Source organism: Cucumis melo, chromosome 1, assembly GCF_025177605.1.
Source record: "Cucumis melo cultivar AY chromosome 1, USDA_Cmelo_AY_1.0, whole genome shotgun sequence".
Taxonomy (NCBI): Eukaryota; Viridiplantae; Streptophyta; class Magnoliopsida; order Cucurbitales; family Cucurbitaceae; genus Cucumis; species Cucumis melo.
This window is the reverse complement of record NC_066857.1, coordinates 26,609,258-26,628,251: the sequence shown is the minus strand read 5'-3', so window position 1 is coordinate 26,628,251 and position 18,994 is coordinate 26,609,258. Positions and strand designations below refer to the sequence as shown.

The 18,994-nt window shown below is 33.3% G+C and overlaps 1 protein-coding gene and 1 long non-coding RNA gene across 2 annotated transcripts; both read right to left on the bottom strand.

The window, feature by feature from the left end:
* Window positions 1-14,223: 14,223 nt before the first annotated feature.
* LOC127151263 (uncharacterized) lies at window positions 14,224-15,787 on the bottom strand. The gene is made up of 4 exons (XR_007824110.1): window positions 15,685-15,787; window positions 15,490-15,592; window positions 14,692-14,826; window positions 14,224-14,527 (listed from the first exon to the last, which is right to left on the bottom strand). It is a non-coding gene; the product is annotated as an uncharacterized LOC127151263 (long non-coding RNA).
* Window positions 15,788-17,177: 1,390 nt separating this feature from the next.
* Window positions 17,178-18,655, bottom strand: LOC127148502 (CASP-like protein 4A1). The gene is made up of 4 exons (XM_051082441.1): window positions 18,388-18,655; window positions 18,135-18,309; window positions 17,417-17,749; window positions 17,178-17,292 (listed from the first exon to the last, which is right to left on the bottom strand). The coding sequence occupies exons 2-4, from the start codon at window positions 18,290-18,292 to the stop codon at window positions 17,178-17,180; spliced, it is 606 nt and encodes a 201-aa protein (XP_050938398.1). The 5' UTR covers window positions 18,293-18,309; window positions 18,388-18,655.
* Between the last annotated feature and the right edge of the window lie 339 nt (window positions 18,656-18,994).

The following is an 18,994-nucleotide window of genomic DNA, read 5'->3' as shown; positions in this document are numbered from 1 at the left end:
CTATAGTGATGTATTTATTAACCCAGTTGAATCTTTTTTTTTTTCCACCTTTATTCCACCGGCATGTTTTCAGTAATTGACTACGGAAGCAGGAAAAGGAAACAGGGAAAATGTTTTTTTCTTTATTTTTATCTTTTTTGGGTTGCTAACTAACCTCATTTACACATTTTTATTAGTGTTTGTAAAACTGCGATTGATTCGGAAAGCCATGAAAGGAAAAAGTAGTATTTCATATCAATACTTATACTTTACCTATTAGATTGGTCAAACTTTGCTTGAATTCTTAAAAACTGGTTTGATTCAGATTGGCCAATCATTGTTTGAATTCTTAAAAAATGGTCGATTCAGGTCTAATCAATAAAGGAACTTGGGCCTCGGCCTCTATGCTCCAATTTTAGTGACATTCTAGATCATTAATTCATATTCCTATACTTATATTTGGAAATAACATGCAATCAAGCTTGTTGATTTAGTATAAATCAATCCGAGATCTTCACGTTCAGATGTTGAAGATGTTAAATATACTTTCTTTCAAGTTGTATTTTATTTGAATTTTACAGTCATGATTTTGCCACTCACTTCACACATGTTGAGAAATTCTAGATAAATAATTGTTTTGATTCACAAATATTCCTTTTATCTTACTAAAGTTAATTATTTTAAATAACAAAACTTCTAAAAATACGTATAAATATAATATAATAACACAATCTATTTGTGATGAACCATGATAAGCTAAAATAGACTATTATTACTATATGTGTCTATCATAATACCAATAGATATAAATAATAGTCTATCTTATTTGAGTTTATACTGCTATATTGGAAAAAAAAAGGTAATCAAATAGAACTTGCATTTAAACGTGATATTAAAAAATACTAATTGTAAAGCTAAGGGTTATCATTCCGGTTGCATTTAAAAAATATATGGGACCAACTAGTTTTTTCTTTTCTTTAGGTAATTTTGAATTATTTTTCAATTTTAGCCCCCAGATGCTATTTTCGTTATAGATAATCTTATCTACCCTTTGTCCTTACATCAAATTGGCTCAAATCTACAATCTTATGTTTGTACTAACAAAAATAAAATAAAAGAAAACATGCTTGTGCATTGGAGAAAAATTCAAATGAATTGATCATCGGTTGGACAATTTCTTTAGTTAGATTTTGAATTTTTGTTAACGAAATAATAATAGTTTTTTTTTTTTTTTTTTTTAATCTACTAACCATAAGAATATCACCCAACATCTTTTTAAGTTTAATTATATTTTCTTCTAACACTTTTGAAAGATTGAGGGATGTTTGTCACAACACTTAACCATTGACATCCAAAACTAATGGTAATATGATATTTTTTAACATTTTTTTTAACCTAAGAATATTTTTGAAAACTTTGAAATTTCGTATAAAGTTTTACGTAAAGTGTAAAACTTAAGATTTTTTTTTTTAATTATTTAGTCCTATCATATTAACAATAATTTAGATAATCAATTAAAAGGATAAAAAAAAAGAGTTAAAATACTAATTCATTACATGGGTAGTTTCAGAGGTCCAGAATTTTATATGGATTTACTAATTGTAATTTTTCTGATAGAATTCAGTGCAATTTGATTTTTAAATTTTAGAAGAGATAAGAAAAAGGTGTAAGATTGGAAAGAATATAAAGAACTCGGTGCGAATTTGACCGATATTTTAAAAAAGTTGCGTTTGTTTTGTTAGTGTTGTTTCTAATCATTTCTCGTTTTCTCTTTTCTCTTTAACATCCTCATATATGTATTTTTTTTCAAATTTACTTGCAGGTCAATTTTTCATATTAGATTTTATTTTTTGTTTGATTTTTTTTTTCAATTATTTCGAGATCTTTGTGTTTCGGTTTTAACGTTCTTTTGTTTGATTTAGAATATATTTTTTCTTTAATTCATAATTTCACAAATTGATATGTTTTTTTTTAATAAGTTTTAAATCAAGTTTTAATCGCAAAATTTTAAATTTAGAGTTTTAATCTGTATACTAACTTTACATTTTATATATCCGACAACAATAGACATTCCATTGCATGTGTATCCACAATAAATCAAACAATAATCAATATATTCGATTGGTAATATATTCTGAAGATGTTGCAATTCGCCTCGAAGATGTACGGTGAGAAGTCTTAATACCTACACTGAATGCCTAGACAAAACACGTGCTTTCTCGCTTTGTATCTCGCGTAGCGTGTTTATATCACCTGAACATAATACTTTCTTTAGTCAACACGCGAACTGGTCAACTTGCCTGGTCAAAACACCTATTGCAAAACAGAAACTAGTTAGAATAAGAGGGCTGAGTAGCGGATCTAGCTCACTTTCTTTAGATGTTTTGTGGTTCTACTCTTTTTGTGCAAACAAACTTTTAATGGCCCATCATCTCCAAGATAAAGCAGTCGTGTTTCGTCAATCATAATTGCACGAGAAACTGATTAGAATACCAACACTCAACAAGACACTCTAGCGTATGCTGAAAGAAAGAATGTGTAGGGACATTGAGCGAAGAGAATTTTTTAGAGAAAGAAATTGTGTTCTTTGTGTTCTGTGTCCTATTGAGAAGAATGAGGCTTTTATATATAGTGAGCGTGGAGTCTCTCCAACGGCCACCAAATTAATGACCAAAGAAAAACCGTTGATTAATTTTCATTCAATTTGAAACAGTTTCAATTTTAAAATTTAATTTACAAAAAAACGTTTATAGCATAAGAAACAGTTTTGAAAATTAAAAATAATTTTAATAAAAATGTATTATATTATTGTTTTATTCCTTGTCTCACCTGACTGACGACGGCAGCGACCACGTGTGGAGATATCGACAAACCTACTTTTGCCTATCTCATCTCCTCTTCTAAAACTAGGGTGCCCCTTGGGGCCCAAACCCTAGATGAAAGTATGGGTACTTAAAGGGACTTCTAGAAATGCTATTTTAGAATAAAATATTAATATAAATTTTGCTTACTAAAATTTTCCATTCAACAATCCCCCACTTGAATTTTTTTTACTAATACAGTCCCCAACTTGAAAACTTTTAAAACATTTTCATCGAGCAATGTATATCTTTATAATATTGTGTTTAAGTAAATATGTTTAATGACTTGAACCTTTACGTAGTGATAATAGTTTAGAGTATTATTGTAAAATAACTCGTAGTTTTGAACTTTACTTCTAACAAAATCGCACACACAACATTATTCGAGTGAAAGTTTGAAAATTACTCGTGCTTTAAAGCTTTGCACATATATCTCAGTTTAGTGAATGATCAAGAGAATTTGTCCAAAGTTCCATAGGAAGCGGCCCTCACTTCCACATTCACAAAGATGAATCGTTCTAGAGTACTCCTGTACTTAGGTACCTTACTTGATATCAAATAAAATTCATTAAGAACAAAGTTTAGCCTTTTCGTATGTTTTAGGATGTCATGCTAATCACTTAATCATAAGAATAAAACTTCTAGGTATTTTAGCATAATTCTTTTCATATCGCTTCTGATCAATTATTATCCATTGAACTTATTTCTTGGGATCTTCAGTTTTTCAAACTGGGTTTACTTCACGAGTGATTCAGTTTTCTCGAATTTATAAAAACTCAATATAAAATGTCGTAAAATCAATATTAATTTTATCCTTAAAAGCATGACAGACTGTTGTATCAATTTTAATTTTATCAAACTGGACTTTGACCCAAAGTCAAAATGAGTGGAATAAGATAAAATAGATTAATTCTAACTTGGTTTGAGATGAAGCAAAACCCACATGAATTTCAGCAGGATTAAAGATCCACATAGATTATCATTATGCAGCAAAAGAGTGAATGGAGGATAAAGGTTTTTTTCTTTTCTTTTTTTTTTTCCTTTCACGTACAAATTTCTAAATTTAGTTAATAAAATTTCCTAACATCCCACCTCAAACGAGAGGGTAGATCAAGCACCTCGAGTTTGGAATGAAGACATTGAAACTAAGAGTCAATGACTTGGTGAGGCAATCGGCCAATTGTTTGGAGTATGGTACGTAACGAACCTCTAAAACGCTGCGGAAATATTGATCATGAACAAAGTGAACATCAATTTTTCATATGTTTTGTTCGAGCATGAAAAATCAGATTTGTAGCAAGAGCCCCAACACTTAGACTGTTGCGTTTGCAAGAAGGCTATGTGGTTGATAAAGGAAAAGTTTTAAGTAGAATTTCGGGGACAAATTTCTAAAAAGGAGGGAAAGAGTTGTAAGGCCTAGATCCGAGAAAAGGAAATCTTGTTGAAGAAGAGCCTTAATGAAATGATTATTTTGGCTAAATATAAATAAGAGGCATTTCGGGAAGTAAGTAGGCATTGAAGCTTGGTGACGCGGTGTTCAACGCTAAGAGCTAGGAGTTTTATTGTGGTATTACGAAGTGAAGTCAGGCAAAAGAAGTTGGCGTTTGTGACCTGTCGCGAGAAGAAGAAGACAAGGAAGAAGTTTAGCCTTTCGAGAAGATAAGTTACATTTCAAGAAAATGTCTAATCCTTAGTTGACAGTTGGCTACTTGTTAAACCTAAGTTGTTTGCATGTTCTGATGAGTTATAAGCTAACATGTGTAAAATGTAAGTAAAACGTGTGAAGCTAAGAGAGGCTTAAGTGGTGACTAAGCAAATTAAAATGATTAGTATAAATAAGTTTTGGGAAGAATTAAAGAAGGGTTGTTGTTCTCATAATTTTACAAAGTGTTGAGCTGCTTGTTGAGAAGTGCTAGGTGAGAAGAGGAAGCGAATTACGTGTTTCGAAGGGAAGGAAAACCCAAGTGTTTTGTGAGTGGCCTTTATAAATAAAAGAAGTGTTTTGTGAATGATTTTATAAACTAAAGATGTGTTCAAAAGTATTCATTCTGAGTCTTGTAGTTATGCATAACACGTTCTGTATATCCATATATTGTTGTTATTATTGTGTTGATACTGATGTGTTATTTGAAAAGAGAGAATTATTGATTCTATGTGATGCTTGTGATGCTTGTGTGCAAGTAAACCATTTGCCTTATCCCTATCAAGTAACTATTATATGGCGTGCACATAATGTGTAAAGGCATCGTGTGGATGGCCTGTGCAACGAAAAATGAATTAAGGAAATTTTCAGATATGCAAGATATTGGTGAGAGTGAATCCTAATAGTCTTTGCGTAGGGAATGATTCATGTTCTCGGTGGAAAGAAATAAGAGAAGCCAATGCATGATTTCTGTAATTTTATAAAATGAGGTGTTATGAGCCTTTGTTTATGAAACTGAAAAGTGATTTCTGTGATTGAATTGTATTCCCCAAAAGGTATTTCTAAACTCTCACTCACTAAGTCTTTGACTTATGTTTTAAGTTTTCCATCCCTAGGTTATTAGATGTGAGGTCCAAGTAAAGAAGGGTTAGGTGAGTTGTTACGCATTGAGGCGAGTAAGCTAGGTGTTGAGTTGAAGAAGTTGTCCTGCTAGGCGTGGAAGGCTTAAAGTTTATGTTTGAAGTCTTGTTGTAAAGAAATCATGAATTTTGCTGTACTTGGTGTAAAGTGTTAAGTTAATAAAGAGAAGAAGATATGTTTATTCCACTGCACTATTTGGTGCTTATTACTTAGTAGTTAAAAAGCTTAAGCAAGGCTAAGTTATTTGAGTTAAGGAAGTTGTTTAATTTTTTTACCTGTGTTGTGCTTATCAAAGTTAAGTTATTGATTTTGGTATTTGAAGTTGTTCCACTTACTAGGCATTCAACGTTTATCACGTAGTGTGATACACATTGAATATCTGGGTGACACGCCTCCACTAGGTTGCATAAAGTGACTTTTGGGGCGGGGTGTGACATGTTAAATATTGTAACTTCCAACCAAACTTTTAAAGATTGTTGGATTCCCACTTTCTTCTTTTTTGCAACATGACAATTGGATTCCACATTCCATGGGTACATTAACTGTATTAGAGTCATCCATCTTGAACTTCTTGACCATTTTCCTAGTATGACCTCTTTATGTGATAAAGATACCTTTCTTCTTGCTTTACTTCAATGCCAAGGTAGTGACACATGAGCCCAATGGTTGACATCTCTTCTTTGAACTTGTTGAACATTTTTGGATTACTGCATGTAAAGATGAAGTCATCTACATACAAGCACATTATTATTTTGGATTTTGATGTAGAATGTGTGATCACGTGGACATTAATTTGATGAAACTTCTTTGGCATGAACACTTGTCTATTTGAGCATTCCAGGTTCTTGGAGATTGCTTTTGGTGGGGTTGATGCCTTAAATCTCGTGGTCTTGTAGTTTGTAATTGTATATATTATACAAACTTTTTATTTATCTAATAAAATAGAGTGTTTTATTTTATTTGACATTTAGCTGCATTAACCCACAAAATCAATAAACTAACATCCAAGGTTATCTTCTGTAACTTAAACATGTATGTGGAGACATACAAGTGGATCATGTTTAAGTGATAACCTAAATGGTTTGTAGTAAATAGATAAGGTTGGATACCTTATCCTGGTGACACAATGAATACGGCTTGCTTTGTTGTTGTTACAATTGTTTTAAAGTGCTACAAATGATTTGATCCTAATCATTCATGTCGAGACATTAGAGTGAGGGTATTCTATACAAAGAGTTTGTATAAGATTGGACCATGAAATGAATAGTCTCTCTTATTAACACCGTTACTAGTTGAGACTACATTTCAGCAGGATGACTATAGGTGACTTGACCTGAATCCTGAGTGAGTTGTGAGACTCCTGCCTATGAAGGCAATCCTTTGATTTGCATGGGTGAGAGTGGCCTATGTAGCCGACTCAATATGCCTACCATTTTGGAGATTCGTCTGATTGGGAAGTTGGGAACACAACTACATAAGAAGAAATTCACTCATTCTCTATAGATAGAGTAAGTAGAGAAATTGCTCTCTTAAGGGCTGATTCCAAGGCTTGAACAATGTGGCGCCACACCCTCTCTTGGCTTGAGAGGAGTTCAGTTATAGTAGGACTATAATTATTGTTCATTAGAGGAATCAGTGATACTTAAGGAATTAGATGTAATTACAGGGGCAAAACAGTAATTTTTGGCCTAACTGTACTTACGAGCAATTTGTGAAGGGTCATTGCACTGTTGATTGGTTATATCTAATGGACACAAAAATATATCTACAGTATTAAGAATAGTGCAACTATTAGTCTTTAGTGGAATGACTAATAGTTAATGAATAGATATTAATTTAATTAAAGAGTTTAATTAATTAATTTCATTTCATTGGAGCTTTAATCTGTAGGTCCATAAGGTCCCCTTGTTAGCTTAATAAGGATAAATGAGAATCAAATTTATTTTGGTTTAATTTGAATTGTTCAAATTGATTAAAAGGAATAAATTGTATATGATACAATTAATATAATGTATTTGATACAATTAATATAATGTATTTGATACATTAATTGTAATGTAAAGTTTTTGTGAGAGAAGTTAATATTTGAATATGATTCAAATAATAATAATAATATGAATAAGATTCATAGATAAACTATAGGTTAAAATTAATATGGATTCGATTCATATTATAACTATATAATATATGAGAGATCTGAACCATTGGTTATATTATATATGATATAATATAGATTAATTAAATTTATGTTAATTTTATTTTTTAATTAATATTTTTTAAATAAATAAATAGAATAACTCCACGTGAGAAAGAGGGAGGAAATTATTTTGATAACTTCCCCCTCCATATCAATATCAATGGTTAAGATTTGATGTAAAAGATAAAGAGAAAGATTATTTTTAGAGCAATCTCTTATCGATCTCTAAGGATTCCAAAAAGAAACAAAATTCTCTAAAAAAAAAATTCCTCACTAAAATTACAGAAGCCCACAACTCTCTATGATTCTTTACCTGAAGAATAAGAAGGAAGACTTTGTGGTGCTCTTGCTCTTGAAAGCTTGGAAGAAGAGTTTTTTAAGGTTCTACAAAAGTTAGTTTCTTTACACTTTTTCCTCCATAAGAAGCATGTTTAATGCAAGGCGACGTGAGAGGTCGACCTTTTGTAGACGTTGTTTTGACAGCGTCGGCAAAGGTTGATCATTTATAAAATTTTGACAAACATTTTACGATGTCATAAAGCATGACGTCGTGAGAGATCGAATATTTGCCAATGTAGGATAGGCAACGTTGCAAGATATGTGACATCGACGTTTTAACTACTTTTGACAAGGTTCTCAAGACGTCATAAGTGACTGCACCGTGAGTTGGGGATCTTATGCCCGGCGTCAGAAGTAAAACGTCACGAGTTCCTCTATAAAAACCAACTTTCAGTTTAGTAATCCACAAAATTGAAAAGGAGAAGGCCAAGAGAGTTGAGAGAGAGATCGAAAAGGAGAGAAATCATCGTCGCTCCATTCCATTGAGTCCATTATTGTCGCCACTCCATTATGTTCATCATCATCAGTCGTTGCCGCTCTTCATCCCAGTAAGTGGTTTACTAATTTTAAAATTATCACTAAGACACCATCACACAAACATAAACACGATTTTAGTTTTGTTTTAGTTAATTAGTTTTAGTATTTAGATTTCAAATTAGTTTTAGGTTTTAGATTCCAAATTAGTTTTAGTATTTAGATTTTGATTTAGTTATAGGTTTTAGTATTGCATTTGAATTTAGTGTTGTTAGGATGTAAGATTGAAGTTGAATTTAAGATTGAGTTTCAAAATTTCAGTTTGAATTTCAATTTGAATTTGGTGGTTATATTGAATTTGAGGGAAGGTTATATTGAATTTGGGAGATAGGGATATATATATTGAATTTGTATGTTTTATATTGAATTTTTCACGATCTTTACATCTATATATTGTCATAAAGTTAGCATTCTATTAACATATCTTGACATTGAATTACAGAAATTGTATGTATAGATTGTATATTGTATGTATGTTTAATATTAAATTTGTTGTATATTTTAGAATTACAATCTACTATATTGAAGCAGCGAAGAAAGAAATTTTATAGTATGAGAAGATTATAGAGGACCTTAGATGCAAGAATTTTAAACTCGAATATGCAATGGAGGAGCACAACATCAAGAAATCAGAATTAGAAAGTCAAGTAGTACTAGTCAAGAGCTCAATATGGATTGTAGCTAGTATGATCATAAGGACATGGGCATAATGTACAAAGAGGGAAGTTCAACATTATTACGAGGTGCGTCGAGGAAAATATAAAGTTACTTCAAATAGAAACAACCTTTGCTCTAATGGTTCGGAAAATTGATTGGAAAGATAGAAGCAAAAAATGACAAGATCAAGAATCAAATAGGTAAGTCATAGAAAGTTCCTCGCTTGTATATTACGTAAATATGATTGATTGTCAAAAAAGCTATAAATCACATTTACTTAATATATAAGTGGAAAACTTTCTATGGCTTACCTATTCGGTTCTCAATCTTGTCATTTACTGCCCCTCTCTTCCCAATCAATTTTCTGGAACTACTAGAGCAAGGGTTGTTTCTATTTGAAGCAACCTCATATTTCCTTCGATAAAGCTCGTAATAATGTTCAACTTTCCTCTTTGCACATTTTGCCCATGTCCCTATGATCATACTAGCTACAGTCAGGCTAAGACAATGTGCAGAAGATAGGAAAACTGGCATCGGTGCTTAGAATTATGTTTTTTGTTTTTATTTTTCATGTAATTTATGAACCTACAAACTTGTACTTTTTTAATATTTGAATTTATTTTAATATAAATTTAATTTGATATTTTTGTTCGGTTTTATGTCTTAAAACTCGTAGATAGTAAATGTAATCCATTAACCGTTATTAATAAAGCATTTTATTATTATAATTTCAATAAGCGTTATTGATTATATTATTAGTTTTGTCTTAATAACCTAAGTCCAATAAACGAACATTCTAAGTTTTTTGATGAGTCTTGAACAGTATATAGAGACATACGGGGATCAATGTTCAAGATTAACTTAAAGGGTCAAATTTTACGATTTTGACCAAAACGTTGACGAGCCTTATGTATACAAGAAAAACAACAAAGATAAAGTAGCTTTCTTAGTACTTTATGTGAACGATATCCTCCCTATAGGAAATGATGTGAGATACCTAACTGACATTAAGACTTGATTAGCAGCCCAATTCCAAATGAAAGATTTGGGAGAGGCACAATATGTTCTTGGGATCCAAATCATAAGGGATCGTAAGAACAAAATGCTAGCAATGTCTCAAGCAACGTATATTGACAAAATGTTGGTTCGATATTCGATGCAGAACTCTAAAAAAGGTTTATTACCTTTCAGGCATGGGGTTCACTTGTCTAAGGAACAGTGTCCTAAGATAACTCAAGAAGTTGAGGATGTAAGACGTATTCCCTATACCTCAGCTGTGGACAGCTTAATGTATGCTATGCTCTACACTAGGCCAGACATATGTTATTCTGTGGGAATAGTCAGTAGGTATCAATCCAACCCAGGGTTAGACCACTGGACGACGGCTAAAATTATTCTCAAGTATCTTAGGAGAACGAGAGACTACATGCTTGTGTATGTAGCTAAAGATTTGACCTTACAAGATACACTGACTCTGATTTCCAAACCGATAAGGATTATAGGAAATCCACGTCAGGATCAGTGTTCACTCTGAATGGGAATGCTGTAGTATGGCGTAACATCAAGCAAGGATGCATTACAGACTCTACTATGGAGGCTGAATACGTCACTACTTGTGAAGCAGCAAAAGTAGTAGTTTGGCTCAAGAAGTTCCTACATGATTTTGAAGTTGTTCCAAATATGAACTTGTCCATCATTCTATATTGTGATTTCAGTGGGGCAGTAGCCAATTCTAAAGAACCTCACAGCCACAAACAAGGAAAACATATAAAGAGGAAGTATCACCTGATACGAGAATTGTGCAACGAGGGGATGTGATTGTCACCAAGATCACTTCGGAGCACAACATTGCTTATCTATTTACGAAGACTCTTATGGCTAAAGTGTTTGAGGATCATCTAGAAAGTCTAGGATTATGAAATATGTACATTAGGTAACCTAGGGAAAGTGGGAGATGTGTAATGGGTATGATGATGCCATAGTTTATTGTATATGTATATATACGTTTTATGTAATATACTTGTACATTTTACCATTTCCAATGTTTGATGATCACTTTATTTTGTACATCTCATAGTGACAAGAGTTTTTGTCTAAGTGGAAGTTTGTTGGGTTTTATATCATAAAACTCGTAGATACTAAATATAATCCATTGACCGTTATTAATAAATCGTTTTATTATTATAATTTCAATAAATTTTATTGATTATATTATTAGTTTTGTCTTAATAACCTAAATCCAATAAACTAACATCTTAAGTTGTTTGATGAGTCTTGAACGGTATGTAGAGACATATGCGGATCAATGTTCAAGATCAACCTAAAGGGTCTATAGTATAGGGTTAAGGTTGGGTAGCTTATCCTGGTAACACTATGGATATGACTCACTTTGTATTTGATACAAACACATTGATCCAATGCGTTCATGTATGTGACATGCAAGTGAGGGAATCCTATGCAATGAATTTGCATAAGATCGGACCACGAAATAGTAATCACTATATGTAACTACGTTGTAGTTGGATTTCTAGTTCATTAGGATGACCACGAAATAGTAATCACTAAATGTATTTCTCACTTGTATCATCCAACTTGTTTCTCTTTTCATCTGTATATGCACATGAACAATGCTCCTAAGAACTCTAAGATGGAAAATTCCAGGTTTCCTTTCACTCCATGCTACTTATCGTGTTTTTCTAGATACGGTTATTGAAAAAAGATGGGTTGGATTGGTAGATTGCACATGCTACTGCTTCTGCCCAAAACTCCTTTGGCATTTTTTTGCTTTTAAGCATACTTCTTGCCCTATTTAAAATTTCTCTGTGCTTCTTTTCTACTACTCCATTTTGTTAAGGGAATCTTGACACTGTTAGTAGTCAACGAATTCTATGGTTTTCACAATATTTTGGTAATTCATTTGATGTTAATTCTCCTTTGCGATCAGATCTCATGACCTTGATCACCAAACCACATTCTTTCTCAACTAGGGATTCAAACTTCTTGAAATTCTTGAACAGTTTTGATTTGTGCTTTAAGTAATACACCCATATTTTTCTTAAAAAATTCATTAATAAATAGAAGAAAATAGTTACTCTTATCAAGTGAGCATGATTTGATCGGTCTACACACATCTATATATATGAGATCCAAAGGCCTTTGAGCTCTTGAGTTTGACTCCTTTGGAAAGCTCTTCTTAAATTGCTATCTAAGAAGACATCCTTCGAACACTTGATCGGGGTGGTTTATGAGGGTAGTTCTCTCACCATGCTATTCTTGGAAATTGACTCCAATCCTTCAAAATTGAGATGCCCATATCGAAGATGCCAAATCCAAGACGCATCTTTATAGCACATTTTAAGATAGGTATTTTGCAATGTCATTTTGAATATTGAGTACAAACATTCTATATTTTTATCGTTGGCGTCTTGACAATCAAATTGTTTGCATTATCTCTTATTGAAAGGTTATCATCTTTTTTAATTGAATGTCATTGCCTTTCTCTTAAAGTTGTCCAAGACTCAAGATATTACTCTTCATATTTGACTCATAATAGACGTTTGAAATAAGTTGGTGCTCACTATTCTTTAATCGAATGAGAATGTTAGCTCTTTCTTTTACTTCTACCTTGGATTCGTCATCAAATGCTACATATCCACTCATTGATTCATCAAACTCTGCGAACATACTTTTTACTCCACACATATGGTGACTTGCCTCAGGTTCCAGGTACCATGTTTTATCTTTGCTCTATCGATATTTGTGCAAGCCATCAACAAGTTTCTACATTCTTGACTTATATCTTCAATGTAGTTTGTCTTCTCTTCAACTCTATTGTTTTTAAGAGCTCTACATTCAGATGCATATAATGACCAAATTTCTAACGGTTATAACATTCTTGATTTATTAAACCTTAATTTTGAGTTGTCTTGTCCACAATCTTTTGTTGAGTTTTCTGATCTTTTTTTGGTAGTTATTGTTGTTGTTTTCATTAGGCCTCCAACCATGCCCTTGTCCTTGTCCTCTTCCTTGTTATCGACGTCCACCACATTCTTGTCCTTGTTCACTTTTATTATTGGAACTAACTCCTCCACTAATAGAATCAACTCATAACTTAAGAAATTCCTTGATTCTTTCATTCTTCTTTTTCTTTTCTTCATATGTTTGTAACAAATCCATGAGCTGCTCAATAGTCATGATTTCCAAATCTTTTATTTCTTTGGTTATAGCAAAAGTATGATCAAACTTTGAATCTAATGATATTAGTATTTTCTCCATAGTTTTAACATCATCAATCTTTTCGCCATTTCTTTTAAGTTGATTGGTGATAGTTAAAACTATTGAAAAAGAGTATGAGATGGTTGTCCCATCTTTCATATGCAAAGTTTCAAACTCAACTCTTAAAGTTTGAAGACATGCTCTTTTTATGGGATCCACTCCCTTGTACGATGTTTGAAGCTTCTCTCATGCTACTTTTGCCATCTTTGTTTCTAAAACTTTCTCAAATGCACCATCATCTAATCCTTGATAGATTAGATAGAGAGTCTTCTTGTCTCTCTTTCTTAAATTCTCAAAGTATTTTTTTTTTGTGCTTGAGAAAGACAACTATCATTCTCTTGTTTGACGCATTATTGCAGTACTATAATCTCCCATAAATCTTGTGTGAGTCAAGTAGAGCCTTCATCTTGATACTCCAATTATTATAGTTGCTCTTGTTCACTACAAGAAATCTGGCCTTTAATGTCACTTGGCGACCGACATCTTTGCGAGCGTTATTAAAGGGCTTTAATGTCGGTTGGGCTTTAATGTCGGTTTATAACCGACATCTTTGAAGGTGTTATTGAAGGCCTTTAATGTCGGTTCATCTTTAATGTCGGTGGATAACCGACATTAAATGTCTTTAATGTCGCTTATGATACATCTTTAATGTCGTTTTTCCACCGACATTAAAGATGTCTTTAATTTTTTTAACCGACATTAAAGCTGTCTTTAATGTCGTTTTGAAACCGACATTAACGATGTCTTTAATGTCGTTTTTTCAAATTTATTTTTATTAAATCCTTGCATTATTGTCCATTTTGTATGACACCAAATAGTTAAAAATGAAATCTTTTACTTGTACATATACAAAATGAAATCTTAATAATGTGTACATTTATATACAACTTGGATCCAAACACAGAAATTATGAAGCTTAATTATTACACTGATCATCCTTTGAAAAAAAAAAAAGAAAAAGAATATATTGAGAGAGCAATAACTAAAACTGCAACTAATAGCAAACTAGAACGCTTCACAAATGACTAACTTCAAGATCTTGTCACAAAGATGAGGGTCTGGCTAATTGTACTCACTTGCAACCATTTCTTCTATTGCAGTCATTTGTTTAGTGATAACTCCCTGTAAAAGACATCAAAACAGAAAAACCTTGTAATCCAAAACTTCGAATGAATTATAAATTTGTTGTTTTGTTTTGCACATGCATTTGTGCACTTCCGTTGGCAGGTGCACATAATGATGTGAAAAACAAATGCAACCCTAAACAGAAGAAAACAAACTTTTACCTGTCTTGTGTAGCTCTAGATTCAACAGAAAGTGCAACTTGCCAATCATTAAACAAATTAGGATACTCCTCTGGATCAGTAGCTACTTCCAGAGCTTCCTCTATCATACCTCGTGCTTCCAAGAAACGGGCCACACTAGCAAAGAACAGGATCAATTATCATACACCAAACTTTACTAGAAAGAAAAGTTGAAATCCATCGGGCACAACCAAGAACAAACTCCCACTCCAAGACTTTGGAATATACATACCACGCAAAAGATAGAGAAATCCCCAAGAAGCAAAAAGTTTGAGTATGACAACAAGAGCCCTTGGATATTCAGAATATTTTAGCACGTAAGGAGATAGTAAATACCCAAGAAGCAAAAAAAAAAAAAAAACGAAACAAAAAAGAAAAAATAAAATAAGTTCTTTTAAGAGACAACCCAGGGTATGAGGGCCCATCGATTCAAAATATTTCAGGTACAGATATCCCATAAATTTCCATATGGTTAAATACTATAAGATTTTCCATTTGAAATATTGTCAAATGTTGGGTGTTGAATTAAACATTCAAGGGGGAAACTGAAGAAACAAAACATAGAAAGGGAAAAGGAAACAAACAACACAAATGAATCTCAGACTGCATCAGAACTTGCAGGAACCATCCACAACCATGGAAACAAATAATGGGGCAGTACCTTCATATCCAAACAATCCTAGCTTATCATGTACAAGCTAGGCTAGAAAGCAAATATTATTGAACAGCAAAATATTCTCAACACTTCAATGAAAAACTTTAAACTCTTTGGACTATTACCTGTTACGATGCTCCTTGGGAATTGAAGGTAAGATTTCGTTGGCTCTTTCATAGTCCCCACGCATTACAAGGGTCTTAACACTTCAATGTGTATCCAACGACACTGCATCACAATAAATACCATCAAACTTCTGAACACAGCTCATATCGAATCAAGATTCCATGACTCTACGAAAAGGACTACAGTTTCCATACTTGAACTCTTTGTCTATCAAATAGACCCGACTTTGGCTGGCAAGATATCCAAGCAAATACATGGGTCGATCCAAATGGAACATTGTGGTTACCTGAAATTATGATGTTATTTATCAAGTTAGATTTTGGCCATTAATCCGTACATATAGAAACGACTTTTAAGGCAATGCATCAATCCGTACATATAGAAATACATCAAAACAATGATGCAGTGAGAAGCAAGATTCAGATCCATATTGTGTAAGGAAAACAATTGAACTTCATCGACTTCTTAACGACATAACAAGTATTCTTACATTGTACTTCAGGATATAAAATGATGTATCACTGGCTATTGCCACCAAATCACCACTATCAGCCCAATAAAGGTTCTGGAAATAGTCAATTAATCATAAAAGGAATTAGAACCATATTGTAAAAGAAATGGAAAACCAGCTAACAAATGCAAAATGTACCAACCTTCACATTTACATCAATACGGCGGATCAGTCTGCCCTCTGCCCAATCATAGAAACATATAAAATCATTGGGACACATGGTTAACAGAGTTCCTCCATAGATGTGCTCGGCTAACAATGGAACAACATAAAATAATGATAGTTCCTTACTTTTCATGGATGTACAGACCACCTAAGTAGAACATAAGTTAGTAAATAGAAAATATAGGAAGAATCCACTAATAAATACATGATTTAACATCAGCTTTAGCATAAACAATATGCACATTCATGGGGGTTCAAAGTAGAAACAATGAAGTTGCATTACAACACAGTTAAATAAAAGATACCCCACATTATAGGAATGTTTACATTAGCATATGCCTCCAACACATTACAAGTAAGTCATTGTCCATACTGCAGCAGACCCTAAGTTGCAAAAAAAAAAAAAAAAAAACATACAAGAAAATCTGAGGTAAAGTACTCCATATCATTACTAAATTCATTTCCTAACTCTTTTTATTTTTATTTTATTATCCTTTAATCAAATACAGTTGTGTACTCCATGAGTCTGAATTTTGTTCTTTTTTTTTTTGAGAAACCAAAGCCAATAATCACTCTCAAGTGAACACAGTTGAGAAAATACAGAGTTTGTAGAGGAAAAAAAAAACAGATCTCTAACTGTGATTTGTTTGTTTTTTTTTTCATGGATTATGACTGTAGAAAGGAAATGGCTAGTTTATCAAAAGGAGATGTGTTGATAATTTTCATGCAGGCCATTCTGGGGTTTGTACAAACTAATTATATTGCAAAGTAGTTGAATGCTCTTAACTTAATTCAGATTATATTTATAAGCTATCATAATCGGTACACAATAATGTCATCTAAATTCAGGACTAAACTATTGGCCTAATCTTAGCCATCCAATGTGTTGAGTGTGATGTATTTTGGGTTAGGTACTGAGATTATCACAGAATTAATAATGAAAAAGATTGAGATTCAGAAACCCAATTTCAAGCCAAAATAGAAACTTGCCTGATCAATGAAGAAATCGAACTATTGCTTGAAGTGATTACGGATCATGTGTTTTCCAGTAGAGAGAAAATAGACAAGATCATAGGATTGAAGTGCAGAGTAAACAAATCCAATAACATTCACTGCCATACAGTACCTACAAATTTAATGAAATTCCCAAATTGAATCAATTTTAGAATATCCTATTCAATTGAAGTTAGAAGGAAATTGCATAAGAAATTTCAATAGGAAGAAATGGTTTCATTGAACGAATTGATTACCGGAATTCCTTATAGCGATAGAATGAATCCGAAGCCCAGCCCTGATCCTTATCAGAAGCCATAACCGAAACCGAGACCAAACAGAAGGCAAATCCACAAATTCTAAACCCTAACAAGATCTTCTTCCTCAATTCCTCCTTCTTAATTTTCTTAATCGATAAACTCTCCATCAACTTCCGTCTTCTCCCAACCTTACCGCCATCGGCACTCTCTACATCGCCATCGCCATCACTATCGCTAACCTCTTCCACCTTCCGCACCCCCTGTATTTCAGTATCCACCTTCGTCACAACAATCGGCTCAGATGGCTGCGCGCGGTTGGCTGCTACAGATCTGGGAGATGGAGGATTAGCGGAGGCGACTTTAACTATTTCAAATTGGCCCTCTCTGAATCTACTGATAATCTCCACGCTCTTCATCAAATTCTCCATTGCGCTGTTATCGTACATTCTAGATCCATGGCCAGGGGTTCCTTTAGCCTTGATTATCAACGACCATGGCGATCTGTCGGCGTAAAAAACCCTAAACTCATCTCCCGGTGAAGCTTGTCCTTCATCCATCATAAACCCTACATTCAACTCCTTGAACTCCTTCGACTGAACGAACTTCGTAGCTCCATCGGAACCCCCAATCTCCATCGGACAGGGATGAAATCCCGGTTTATGAGATTCCAAATGGAAAAATGATCCATACCAAGTCACAAGAAGAAGAGGCTTACCTGGACCGAACTGGAGTGCCTGCGTATGGAGACCGATTTCTTGTGCTTGAGATCTGAGGAAGCGACGGCGGAGGCGTAATCGGGATCTGGATGTGCGGTTTAGATTCTGAGGTAGCGTTGAAAGCGAGAGACCAGAGAATCTTGATCGGATTCATCATCAACGTACTGCGAATGGCTGAAAGAGAGAGAAAATGAAAGGAGAAGAAGATAAAGAGTAACTGAAAAGAAGCGATAGTGAAGACGGAAGTTCGACATGGGCTGTGCCGGGGGTTGCGGTGGTCAAGTAGTTCAAGTAAGTGGTAGAGCCGGTCGGAAAGTGATGAGATTGAGCAGCTATCGAAGAAGAGAGGGAAGAAAGTGATCGAGATTGAGAAGGGTGAAAGAAATTTGAGAAAGATGAAAAATAGTGTGGGGAGGGTTTGAGAAAAGAGTAAAGTAAGAGAGAGAAAGTTGAATTTTTACAAAATTAAAAAATAAAAATAAAAATAAAATAAAAATGGGCTTTAATGTCAGTTCTAAAAAAGCAGGGTGTTTAATGTCGGTTTTAAACCGACATTAAAGCTCTATCTTTAATGTCGGTTTAAAACCGACATTAAACATCCGCCTTTTGAAAAACGACATTAAAGCCCATTTTTCATTTTTTTCACCCGACATTAAAGACTAGATTTCTTCTATTGGTTGAGCATTGAGACTCGGAATGGAACCATGTTATTGCTTGTCATCTTCTTGAAAAGGATCTTTAATCTCTTATACCACTTTTGATATGAATCGACCAAACATCAAATTATTAATTAGATTTTATTTATAACTGAGATGTAAATTTAATATTTTCAAGTTTTATCCTTTTTAATAACTTTTAA

What these genes read in the sequence shown, in the direction of transcription:
- LOC127148502 (XM_051082441.1), bottom strand. Translation starts at nt 18,292, where the DNA reads ATGATGAATCCGATCAAGATTCTCTGGTCTCTCGCTTTCAACGCTACC. An exon ending in GGCACTCCAGTTCGGTCCAG is followed by an intron (nt 17,750 to 18,134) that starts GTAAGCCTCTTC and finishes TCCATCTCCCAG; the next exon opens with ATCTGTAGCAGCCAACCGCG. An exon ending in TATCGCTATAAGGAATTCCG is followed by an intron (nt 17,293 to 17,416) that starts GTAATCAATTCG and finishes TTAAATTTGTAG; the next exon opens with GTACTGTATGGCAGTGAATG.